This window comes from Microtus pennsylvanicus, chromosome 7 (genome assembly GCF_037038515.1).
Source record: "Microtus pennsylvanicus isolate mMicPen1 chromosome 7, mMicPen1.hap1, whole genome shotgun sequence".
In the NCBI taxonomy this organism is placed as follows: Eukaryota; Metazoa; Chordata; class Mammalia; order Rodentia; family Cricetidae; genus Microtus; species Microtus pennsylvanicus.
Genome location: NC_134585.1, coordinates 68163031 through 68176053, shown reverse-complemented (window position 1 = coordinate 68176053; position 13023 = coordinate 68163031). Strand labels below are relative to the sequence as shown.

The 13023-nt window shown below is 44.5% G+C and overlaps 1 protein-coding gene across 1 annotated transcript in view; it reads right to left on the bottom strand.

Annotated features, from left to right (window-relative positions):
- The window catches only part of St6galnac3 (ST6 N-acetylgalactosaminide alpha-2,6-sialyltransferase 3), a 462445-nt gene that overhangs the window by 256112 nt on the left and 193310 nt on the right, over positions 1–13023 (bottom strand). Inside the window, exon 2 of the mRNA XM_075981042.1 lies at positions 11190–11384. Coding sequence (XP_075837157.1) covers positions 11190–11384 — 195 coding nt within the window. The remainder of the gene's footprint in view (positions 1–11189; positions 11385–13023) is intronic.

Genomic DNA, 13023 nt, shown 5'->3' with positions numbered 1-13023 from the left:
AAGCTTCTGTAAAGCAAAGGACACTGTCACTAAGACACAAAGGCAACCCACTAACTGGGAGAAGATCTTCACCAACCCCGCAACTGACAAAGGTCTGATCTCCAAAATATATAAAGAACTCAGGAAACTAGACCGTAAAAGGCTAATCAACCCAATTATAAAATGGGGCATTGAGCTGAACAGAGAATTCTCAACAGAAGAACTTCAAATGGCCAAAAGACACTTAAGGTCATGCTCAACTTCCTTAGCGATCAGGGAAATGCAAATCAAGACAACTTTAAGATACCATCTTACACCTGTCAGAATGGCTAAAATCAAAAATACCAATGATAGCCTTTGTTGGAGAGGTTGTGGAGAAAGGGGTACACTCATCCATTGCTGGTGGGAATGCAAACTTGTGCAACCACTTTGGAAGGCAGTATGGCGGTTTCTCAGGAAATTCGGGATCAACTTACCCCTGGACCCAGCAATACCACTCTTGGGAATATACCCAAGAGAGGCCTTATCATACAACAAAAGTATATGCTCTACAATGTTCATAGCAGCATTGTTTGTGATAGCCAGAACCTGGAAACAACCTAGATGCCCTTCAATGGAAGAATGGATGAAGAAAGTATGGAATTTATACATATTAGAGTACTACTCAGCAGTAAAAAACAAGGACTTCATGAATTTTGCATACAAATGGATGGAAATAGAAAACACTATCCTGAGTGAGGTAAGCCAGACCCAAAAAGAGGAACATGGGATGTACTCACTCATATTTGGTTTCTAGCCATAAACCAAGGACATTGAGCTTATAATTAGTGATCCTAGAGAAGCTAAATAAGGAGAACCCAAAGAAAAACATATAGGCATCCTCCTGAATATTAACCTTCAGCAAGCGATGAAAGGAGACAGAGACAGAGACCCAAATTGGAGCACAGGACTGAAATCTCAAGGTCCAAATCAGGAGCAGAAGGAGAGAGAGCACGAGCATGGAACTCAGGACCGCGAGGGGTGCACCCACACACTGAGACAATGGGGATGTTCTATTGGGAACTCACCAAGGCCAGCTGGCCTGGGTCTGGAAAAGCCTGGGATAAAACCGGACTCTCTGAACATAGCGGACAATGAGGACTACTGAGAACTCAAGAACAATGGCAATGGGTTTCTGATCCTACTGCACGCACTGGCTTTGTGGGAGCCTAGGCAGGTTGGATGCTCAACTTACTAGACCTGGATGGAGGTGGGGGTTCCTTGGACTTCCCACAGGACAGGGAACCCTGATTGCTTTTCGGGCTGGGGGGAGATTTAATTGGGGGAGGGGGAGGGAAATGGGAGGCGGTGGCGGGGAAGAGACAGAAATCTTTAATAAATAAATAAATTAAAAAAAAAAGAAACAAGCATCACATATAAAAAAAAAAACAGGAATGAGACAAGGGTATTCCGTCACTCCACTTTCTTTCAATACAGGCTTATACAGGCTGAGAAAGAGCAATGGAACTGATACAAATAGGAAGGAAACAAGTGGAATTACCTATCTTTGCTGACGGCATCATCCTGTGCTTAAAAGACCCTAATGATCCTACCAGAAATACCTGAATAAAATAAAGATTTTCATAAAAACTGAAAATATTGACATGTGTCAACAGAAGCAGAAGTAGCTTTTCCACGTATCAAGCAGTGTCTTGCAGAGAAAGATGTTGAGGCAAAAAAAAAAAAATCTCATTCACAATAGCAAAAACAAACAACAACAAAAAGCTATGGAAAAAGTCTCACCAAGGAGGCAAAAGATCTCTACAATGAAAACAAGAGGGGTCCAGTGACCATGAAAGAAGGAGTCTAGTTGGAGGTGGTGGAGTAGGAGATAGGACAAAGATAAACCCCATGTCTTCTAATTATAGAGTATAGATTTACATGCGTATGAGAGAAAGAGACAAAAGCAGAAGGAAACTGTTTTGGAGGAGACAAAGCACCAGAGGGAGAGGAAATGAAAGGTCAGGAAGGCTAAAAGGAGGAAGGGCGAATTCAAACAAAGAGCAGCAACACATGAAAATGTCCAGTCATAATGAGTGCCATCATTCTGTATGCTCACTAACAGCTTAAAGTCAACTCCATCACACACAAGTCTTTCAGCATGGTATTTAGTTGTTAGTTCACGTTATTAAACGCAGCACACGAGCACACAGCACACACGTGCGCGCTCACACACACCCCTAAGCCTGTTTTAGCCATTTTTGACTAACAGTCAACAGTAGAGGGAGTTACCATGAGCTCCACACTCGGCTTCTCGGGGGAATGGATATAAACATTTGTTACAGCATGCCGCAGCACTGAATATCCTTAACTAAAGCCCGATTCAGCCTGAAGAGCCAGGTTCCACTGTGCTTAGCTCTGAGGTCCTGCCATGTTCCAGGAGCCCACTGAGGATAAGTTCTGTTGAAAGCCTCCTGGCCCCTGCAAGGTCACAGACTCTAAGCCTCTAAGATAGCAGCTACATGTTTAGTAGAGTGCCCCGCATCTGCTATTTGTCTGGTGTTTTTCTCATGATTAGGGATATGGGCTGTGAGGAAAAGGCTGAGGCAAAGGCTATTTCATGACATCTGCCGAAGAGTCATTCTGATGAACAACACACACCACGGTAGTCACAACTCCAGTCTCAGGGGAGCTGCGGTTTCTCAGGGGCAAGCTGTAAAAGTCACACTTTTCCCTCTTTGGGGAAGAAGATCATTACGAGTTGGAGAATACTCACTTTAAAGTATTATAAATAATATATTTATCTAGACAGACTACGTTTTTGATGTTTGAAATACCTCCAAGAGCATTTTCGTGGATAGATATTGCTTTAAAATATTTTCTAGTAATAAATGCATTACATTTTTGCAGTGGAAAAAAATTTTAAATGTTTATGAAAAGTATCACCACAGATTTAAAATACAGACATAAATTTCCAGTTAATATTCTGAGATACTGCTCCATAATCTACGTCTATCTTTGAAAAGTTGAAGTAATTCTGCACACCGTGTGTGCCCCTCTGTCAGCTTTACACAAACTGCTCTCGGCTTTCAGGGCAGGAAGCATTTCCTGCTTTACCAAGCCAAGGCTTAGCACATAGTGTACCCAGTCATGACCGAGAACTTGGGGACTTCCTGAACTGAGGATTCCCCGCCCCCGAGAAGGTGACCAGCATGAACTCAGTCTCTTCCCTTGCCCACAGTGTCACAGTAGTGACCTCGGGTGGTGGAAATTTAGCTAAACCAGTAAAACAGTCCTCGCTGAGGACTGGCGAACACGGAGGGTCACTTCCCGGGACCTCGGAGGTCGTTTATAAGTCCATTCTCATAATTTCCAGGTATTTAAACATTCTGCAAGCTATGTAATTTTGTTAGACTCCTGCTTCCAGGCTTTGATTCATCACTTTCAAGTTTGGGCACAGGCCCATGGTGACTTTATTCTGTCATCAAAACCAGGGGCAGTTTAGAATTCAGAACATTTCAGATTTGAAGACGACACCAGAGCAATAACTTACTGAATTATAGGAGCCCAGGGCAAGGTACTTGGTGTACTAGCTTCATATTACTGTAATAAAACACCTGAAACAGCTTACAGAAACAAACATTTCTTTTGGCTCACAGTATTGGAGGTTCCTGTCTAAGATTGTCATGACGAGTTGCCACATCTCAGGTTCCAAACAATGCATCACAACAGAGCAAACTGCTCGCCTTCCCCCAAAAGGTAGGAGGAACAGAGAAAGATACTTAGCTCACAATTTCCGTCAACGGCAGAACCCCAGTGACCTAAACACTTGCCATGAGGCTCCACCTCGCAGAGGTCCGGTGGGGACACCCTGGGAACTAAGTCTTTAACAGGTGGGCCTTTGATGAAAACACTCAAACCATGGCCCTTGTTGGGGAGGGTCTGTCTACTGGGCAAGAGCTCAGGTAATCACATGTGCCGTTTCTACAGCTTTGTTGGCTAGCTCTTAACGTGGAAACTGTGTGGTTACTTTTGCAACAAAATATTTTGAATCAGATGTTTTCTTTCATATGGCTTACTCTACAAAATGAGTAATCATAATTTAATGTCACCTACTTAGTGACAAATTATCTTCCAGACACTTACACAATTGTTCAATTGCAATTATGTAAATGTTCACGATTCTTAACAACTATGGAATGATCCTGTTATGTAAGACAGAGACTCAGCTGGCCTTCAGATTCAACACTCTCTAGATGGCATTGTTCCAGAACATGAGTCCTCTTCCTCGGTCAACTTCACCTTCAAATCTTCTTGAAGATCTTCGGCACATTTGGGTTGGAACACAGTAAGCACTCATTAAATGTGCTGATTGACTAGCACTCACGGTTAGGATAACTGCCAATGGATCGATCCTGTCTGTTACTCTGCCAGCCTATCAGCTCGAGGAAAACGAAATGAAAAAAACCTTTTAACACCAGGTCCCAGTTCTATCACTTTTTCAATCCTTTAATCAAGGTGAACTGTTTTGTTTTCCTTCTCTTATCACAAATGAAATAATATTTGAATTTCTAATAGGCCTCTCAAGAATGGTAACGTGACAGTTGGAAAATGAGCATTTCTCTACCTAAGGATCAGTAATGAATAAAATCTCCGTCTGTCTTCCTGGAGAAACAATTACTATATTAAAAACTATGGTACTAATGGATCTTTCATCCGTAACAGATGTGGTATGTAAAGTGAGCATCAATCTCTTGGGGCTTCTGATGCCTCAGCAATACCGACAGTTTTCCCTGATAATTGTATTATGACTGTATGATTTATCAGCTAGGCACATATGGCCAGAGATTCCGTAAGTGGTCAGGGTAGTCCAGACCGCGTCTGAATTTGAAGCCTTCATTCTCTTCCCTCCAAGAATCAGGGGATATACTCAGCAGCGTGCTCCTAGGCACACGGTCTTTGACAAAGACACTGACAAAGGCCAGCAGTGCACACAGCCTTGCAGCCACCGCAGCAGACTGGTGGGCGACTTCTGCTGTTTGGCATCCCAACAAGTCTGAGAGTTCAGACTTTGAAAGCTGGCTGGCTGTTCTCTAGAGGGCAGCTTACTCAAAGATGAGCTACTGGTCCCTGGTGTGGTTAGAAAACAACAATGCATTTGCTGTGTGTGTCTCTTGGCTGCAAGTGACATAAAAGTTAAAATGGAAAGCAGAGTTTATAGACTTCTCTACATAAAACCGCAGAGCTGCAAGACTGTTCTCCGACACGGCTGGGCTCTGGACCTGAAACGTCACCTCAGACTTCACGTCCCTCTACAATGTATTACTCCTCTCAGTGTCTTGGTCTCACTCTCTGTGGGAATATGATAGGCCACCCAGACACTCATATTCCAAATATTCTGCCACCCCAAGAAAAAGGGAGTTCTTGTCAACAGTGTTGCAAGAAAACTATAATTAAAATATGGGAATGGTTCAGAATGGCTCTTCCTGGGCCTTGTTCCTGTATCTTGCCCAATCGCTTCATTTTCTAATACTAATCTGAGTTTGTGGTCAGCCCTGTGCTCTGTAAGGGGGAGCTGACCACAGTAAAGAGCAAGCAGAGAGTGGACGGGCTCATGAGGCACTGTCATACTGTACAACAGGCTAGCATATGGATTAATCATTTTCTCACATAATAGAGAGTATATGGGCACACTACTACATGTTTGTATTTAGGAAAGTAGAAATTATTTAAACAGGTTCATGTATATATTGCACAATGCATGTAATACACATTAATATAGTTTTGTGAGTATGGATACATATATATTTTCCCTCTGTATGTACCACTGTTCACAAGCACAAGTGTGACCTATCCCTTTCCAAGGACCTCATATCCACGTCCTAGATCATCATAACACCTTTCTATTTCCCGTAGTCTGGATGACTATATAACACAGTTCATATTTCTACAACTGTACAGAGTATACTTGACTCTAGCAAAATCAGTCCGGGAGTTACCTAATGCATGCTTAATTTCCATCTCTGAAATATCAGAGCATCAGGCGTGCCTTCTGAATCCCTTGGCATAGCTGTGTCCATGTCAAGACAACAGAATGGAGCATGATTAAAAGTGACCACCTGTGTGGTCTGCACGGTGAAGGTACTCCACCCCAGAGCAGCAGCCCATCAATGGAGACAAACTTAGAACGGAAGGGAGTGGATCAATGAAAGCGAACCAGAACTATAAAATATAAGGCAACGTGATTATCAATACAGACGTCAGAGATCACTGGAGTCCTGGGAGCAGTGCCTTGTTCATGGGAGCAGAGACAGTGCAGATTCTTTCATGCTTGCTCTTCTCCTGGCTTCTCCAGGTTCTCCACCTGCTCCACCCTGCTCCTGACTACCTGTCTTAGATCCACTTCCATTTCTGTGAGAAAACACTGACCAAAAGCAACTTAGGGGGAAGGACTTTATCATGGCTGAGAAGTCAAGTCTGTAAGAGCTTAAAACAAGCTGGGTCACATTGCACTCCAGTCAAGAGCAGAGGAGGAGGAGGAGGAATGCATCCTCACTGTTCAGCTGGCTCCTTCTTTACAGGCCCTGACTCAGCCAACAGAACGTTGCTGTCCACATGCAGGGTGGGAGTTCCCATCTGAATTAACTCCATCAGGAAAACAGGCATGCCCGCCCACCACCACAATCTGGACAGTTCCTCACTGAGGCTCTCTTCAAGGTGAGAAAAGACTTGTCAGATTGACAGTCAAAGCTAAGTATCATGTTCCTGTGTCACGAGCCACAAGATCACCCTGGAACTGACTCCACCCTTGGTGCTGTCAATCCTCTCCACCTTTACATTTTGTCTTCCATTGTCCTGAGATGTTTCCCGATTGAGAGTTGCTATCTCACAGCCTGCCTGAGAAGTAAAATCGTTCCCCCACCAACTCAAGTCCTTAGAAAAATAAGTCAGGTTTAAAATGAAAAACCCAACCTGCATGTGTCAAATAAGCAACCTTTATTAGATATTAATTTGTTTCTTTCTGTAAAGTAACTGAAGAGTTGAAATTTCTTTATAATTACACAAATGGGAATACCCAAACTTTAATTAACAATTAAGTTGATCAGTTTAAAATTTTGAGAGCATACATCTGCATATAATTGCTCTCCATATACTTCTGTAAAATCTAAAGCCTATATATCCAAACATAAAAAATCCATTCATGCCAGCATTAGTTACAAGTGCACATTTATTTGAATGTGGTGAGCATGTTCTTTTATTGCCAAGAAAGTCAGCTTTGTTCCTTAATTGTTACAATAACCACAATTTAGGAAATTCTATTGCAACACCAATCTGTTGTGTGCATCTATAATTAGACTAGCATGGCCTGTCTATCAGAGGAACTGCTGCAAAGCCTTCGTATTTTGTCTCCTTGAGCCTTTCCGAGATTCTCGGGTTTTAAAAGAGATGCAATTCCGCCTAGTGAAATTGTTAAAGAGACTGAAAACACAGTCCTAGCCTTGCCTGCTGTGTTCTGGGTTCCTGAACATCATAGAAAGGGGCACTCTTTTCCAAACACCAGCCTCCTTCCAGTTCTAGCACATTCTAGTTCTCTGATCAGATCAGAGGAGGACGGCTGCCATGAAACTGATCACCAGAAAGTCTAGGTGTAGCCTCCCATGGTCATCAGTGACGGATTCTCCAGCAGCCAATGCCAATGCCCTATGGGTGGCTTGCCCTAGGTAATGTCCACCTTCACACCACGTCACATCACAGAACACCCACCACAGTGGCTGAGTCCATGGTAGAAAACTAAGATTGGAACCCAGCCCAAGGTGAATCTCTTTTCCCTTCATTTGCCATGACCTCAACAAGAGGAACAATGATACCTCGAACCAAATGGGGCAAGTGTCTAGATCCTTTATCCTGCCCTATCTAGTACAAGTAATTTAAGATGAATGCTTAGGAAATAATGTGTTTACAGAATAATGCCAAGTGTAAGTATGTATCGTTTTTTAAACACCTATGGATAACAAATTTTTCTAAAGTCATGTTCAATGTGTGTTGATAATTACTCTGCCCTTATACCACAGAATGGTTCCCTCATATTTACTCTTAATAAAAATACTTATATGTCATAATTTTTAAAATACTCTGCAGCTTTTAAAGTTCTGTTGTATTTTATATTATGATATTAACCATGAGATCTTGGTGACAAATAGGGAAGGAAAGGTTATGACTTAACAGTGATGTGTGTGTGTGTGTATCTCAAAATGACAAGAAGTGGATTGTGCTGGTTGGTTTTAATTGTAGATTTGACACAACTACCTGAAAAAGAGGGAACCTAATTCAAGAATGGCCCAGATTAGACTAGTCTGCAATATCTGGAGAAGATTCCTGATCATGACTAATAGGAATGTGGGCAGCACTCTTCTTAGGCAGGGCAGAGCTTCGCTGAGCCAGCTGGAAAACTAGCCAGTAAGCTGTGTTCCTTGGTGTTTTCTACTCCGGTCTTGCTCAAGTTCCTGTCCTGTCTCAATAATGAACTATAATCTTAAAGTTTAAGCTAAGACAAACACTTCCTTACTGAAAATCAAAACCGTTTTAGTGAGATTGCATTATGGATAACACGGAGATAGTAAGGGAAGCCTGAGAAGCTATGGATCAGTCATGAGTTACAGGAGATACAGCAGGGGCAGCCAGCAAAGACATCCAAGACTTCGGTCCTCACCCAGTGAGTGGCATTGATTTCACGACTGTCTCAAGACCCCCTTCTCAACAATCAGCTTGCTCGGGTTTGGAGAAGAAAGGGAAGTGGGAGGAACCTACTGTGTTCCATTCCACTCTCTGCAGCCACTCTCTGAAGAGTCTTCAGAGAACAAGAAACAAAGCTCTAGGCTAAATAGAAAGACATCTATTTAGCCTCTACACTTGGGTCATTACCTCCCCCCTCCCCTTCTGCAACCGCTGTCACCTCCAGAAGGCTGTGCACTGGGTCTTTCTAAATAATATCCTCCCAACAGTCTTTCCCTGGGATGAGTACATTAAGTATGAGGGATGATGAGAAGGCCTTCAAGAATCAAAGTCAGAGACCTGAGTGTTAGGTAGCGGAATCAATGTTCTGAGATCCTCAAGTCATGATACCCCCAAGAGCACAGACACAGAAGCAATTCCCTTTGTTGTCCCTTCAAATCCAGGGACATAACCAACACTCATGTTGATACACAGGCTACCCTAAGGAAAGCATAAGAAATGTATTTAACTGTAATTTTACATGGAGATCTGTCTTAGTTATTCTCATAGCTGTGACTGAATATACCTGAAAATAGGAAATTTAAGGGAGGAGATGTTTGAACTCATGGTTTACGAGGGTACAGTCCACCACAGGAGTGGAGGCAGGGCAGAGTCTATGGGCAATAGGAAGCAGAGGCTACTCCAAAACCTGATTCACTAATACTGAGACACATCACAGGGCTTTACAATCCAGTGGTACATTTCTCGTGGGCATAATTCATGAGGTACTTTATCCATACGCTCCGTTTTCAGCCTGTGACAGGCACTTGTGAAATGATTAACCCATACTGCAGAGTAACAGAATATTAAGTGACAGCCAGACATAAAAGTAACGAGAGACAAGAGCGAGGCGAGCTCTTCCATAAAAGACACATTTTGATACAGGTAATCAATTTATCAGGACACGCGACAAATTCAAGCAAGAGACTTCCCAAAGTTAATTTAAAACCAATCAGAGGGTGCACATCCAGCAAGACTCCGAGGAATTTGTCTATTATTAACAGTGCCTCCCCCTCAACTATAAAGGTCTAATAAACAGTCTATAAATCCAGGAGATACGAAAACAATGTTCAAAGAGTGAAATGAACAGGAAGCGACAACTCAGGCGCACCACCATCCACAGAAGAGCCGTCCTCCAGCAGGCTCTGGCCCCCAGATTCTCCTCAGTGCTGGGATGCACTGGTGACTGAACCTGTCACCAACAACTTCAAACAGGCTTGACTGAATCAACACTAGACATGCCTCCCACTTACCCCACCCCACGAAAATGACTTGAGAACAGCTTCAATCGTTCTGCTTGCTCCTCATTATTTCTGAGGGGTTTCTCCCCTCCTGTACTTCATGAGACAAAACTCTGAAGTCTTCTCCACGTGAGCATGAGCACCTAAGTTAGGGTCCTGAGAATTTATGTTCATAAGGGCAGACGGACTGCAGTGGAAGGCGCTCTGAACACAAAGGGCCATTGTACAGCAGAACTCAGAGGGCTCAGCACGCACAGATCAAGCCAGTGATACTCTATGAGGTTCCAAAGGACTACACGACGTTGGAATGGATCCAATCAAAACGTGTGAAATTCTCAAACAGAAAACAAATTGTCAGTTTGGTGGCGCATGCTTGTGATCCCAGCCCTGGGGAGGCAGAAACAGGTGGGTCCTGGGACTCCTGGTCAGTCAGTGTACCTTACATGGTGAGCTCTAGATCAGAGAGAGACTTCACCTCACAACCAAAACAAAAAGTGCACACACAGCCCGAGAATCTGATCCTAAACTGTCCAAGGCGTGTCTCCTGGCTTTTAGGCATGTGCTTGTGTGTCTGTGGGTGTGCTCGCGTGCACCCTTCCAGAGTAGTATACTCTTCCTAGCTGTCAATATACAGCCACCCTCACCTGGGACACCAATTGGTTACAAAGATTTAAAAGTTCAGCAACCGCAGGATTTAGAGGGTTTAAAACCCTTTAAATGTGGGAAGATGTTAAATCTCATTATTTCTGCAGCCACTGCAAATGTTAGAATTCAGCTTGTCCCGTTTTTTTCAGCTCTAGGTCTAAGGATGACAGAGTTATAAAGAGACAGATGCTTTTCTCCAGTTCTATAAAGAGCTGTCGGCCAACCAAGTGACCTACAGGAAATAAAGCCAGTCGGTTCTCCAGCTGGTCGCCACTGATCAGAGCATCTAAACGGAAAGATATGTATTTAAGCTTCAAGCCACCAGGAAAACAGGTAATTGCTTCCTCAACTCCATAGGAAGCCAGTGATTTGATGGTTTCATGTGGGAGGGGGTAAAGGATTTTAGACATGTGTCAAAAGTAGCTAAGAATAGAAAACAGAAAAAAAGTTGTCAGGGACCCAAAGAATCTCAGTGGGACAGAATGGGTAAACGCAATGGCTCAGAAGCCATCTTGCTCCTGCTGGAAAACAGTTGCCATGGATACTCTCACAGGTAACCCTCTCAAGTCTTACCTCTTGGGTCCTCACATTGATGTATCCATAGTGAATCCGAAGAGGCTGCCTGAATGTGTAGGGCAGTGGGATCCATTTTGTTTCGGGTTGTCCAAAGCAGCTCAGCAGCAAAGGGAAATTCATGTCATTGACGAGGCGCATGGCCAGCAGCAAGAGGCACAGCGCTGTGAAGCTCGCCACAACCACAGACTTCTTCTGTAACACAGTGGAGAAGAAGAGGACAGTGAGTGACCTTCAACTAGCTGCAGCCACCAGAGAGGGAGGGAAGGGAGTGGGAGAAGGAGTGAAGGTGGGATAGAGGTGGGGTGGGGCGGGCAGGGTGAAGGTGGGATAGAGGTGAGGTAGGGTAGGGCAGGGTAGAGGTGGGGTGGGGCGGGCAGGGTAGAGGTGGGATAGAGGTGGGGTGGGGTGGGGTGGAGGTAGGATAGAGGTGGGGTGGGGCGGGCAGGGTGAAGGTGGGATAGAGGTGGGGTGGGGAGGGCAGGGTGGAGGTGGGATAGAGGTGGGGTGGGTAGGGCAGGGTAGAGGTGGGATAGAGGTGGGGTGGGTAGGGCAGGGTAGAGGTGGGATAGAGGTGGGGTGGGGCGGGCAGGGTGGAGGTGGGACAGAGGTGAGGTGGGGTAGGGCAGGGTGGAGGTGGGATAGAGGTGAGGTGGGGTGGGGCGGGGTGGAGGTGGGTGTCTTTGAAGAATCAAAGGGTTTGGTCTTGTAGGGTATTTCAGTTGGAGCACAAACAAGCCATCCTTGGGTGAGCATGGGCAGAAAGTTTCTTGTACTCTCCCAGCCCTCCTCCCTCTTCCTTACCTGCCATCTTTTATCTTAAGAACTCAAACCAGACGCCCAACCATAGGAGACCCTTCTTGCTTCCTCAGCTCCCTCCCCTACCCTTCCACCACCAAGTTGCCAGCCCCAGCAGAGGTGAAGTCTCATCGCCCTTACTCAAGCCCTGGTTCTCAGGCTTCCTAACGCTGCAGCCTTTTAATACAGCTCTTCACGTTCTCGTGACCTCCAGCTGTAAAATTATTTTCATCTCTGCTTCATCACTAATTTGGTTGCTGCTCTGAATCATAATGTAAATATCTGATAAGTAACCCTCAGAGGGTCATGACCCACAGGCTGAGAACCCTTGCTTTAAAGGCCTCTTAACTGTAATTTTCTCAAAGTATAATTGTGACCATTTCCTTTTCTACCACGTTATTCTCAATTCCTGAAGCCACTGGATGTCCTTGTCACAGGACTCTCTGAATCCATGTCCTCTGCATAGTATATTACACCTTACATCATACAAGAAATACTGCAAACACTTGTGGGAAAAGGCATGGCTCACCCAGCTTCATTCCCACCTCACACTTCTGGAGCTGTACCCAGTGGGTTCTACCAACAGAAAGGCCACCTGTGCCCACCATGTAAACTCGAAATCTTAAGCACCAGATGGGAGAAGACCACACAGCAAATAGTCCACGAGCATCCCCTTGGATGGACTGCAAAGGAAGAAAGCCGGAGCAACTGCATCTGGCGGGGTGAGAGAGAGCATGATATACACTCAAGATGGAGCTTGATAAAAGGCCTGTTTTGATTGGTAGGGACGTGTGAGCAGATCTTTCTAGATGGAAGAAACAGGCAAGGAAACAAGAAAGCATGGGTTATCTGTGGGAATCCATCCCTCTCTGAGCAGAAAAAAAGCGGCCAGCACAGTGATAACTATGGCGGGCCACGCTGGGGACTGTGCTAAGATGTGAGCCCCGAGTCAGGGAGATGGCCGGAAGCCAAAGTGGACTTTTTGCTGGAGATTTCTAAAGACGAAAGCTATGTCATAGTTCAGCATGGCTCAGGG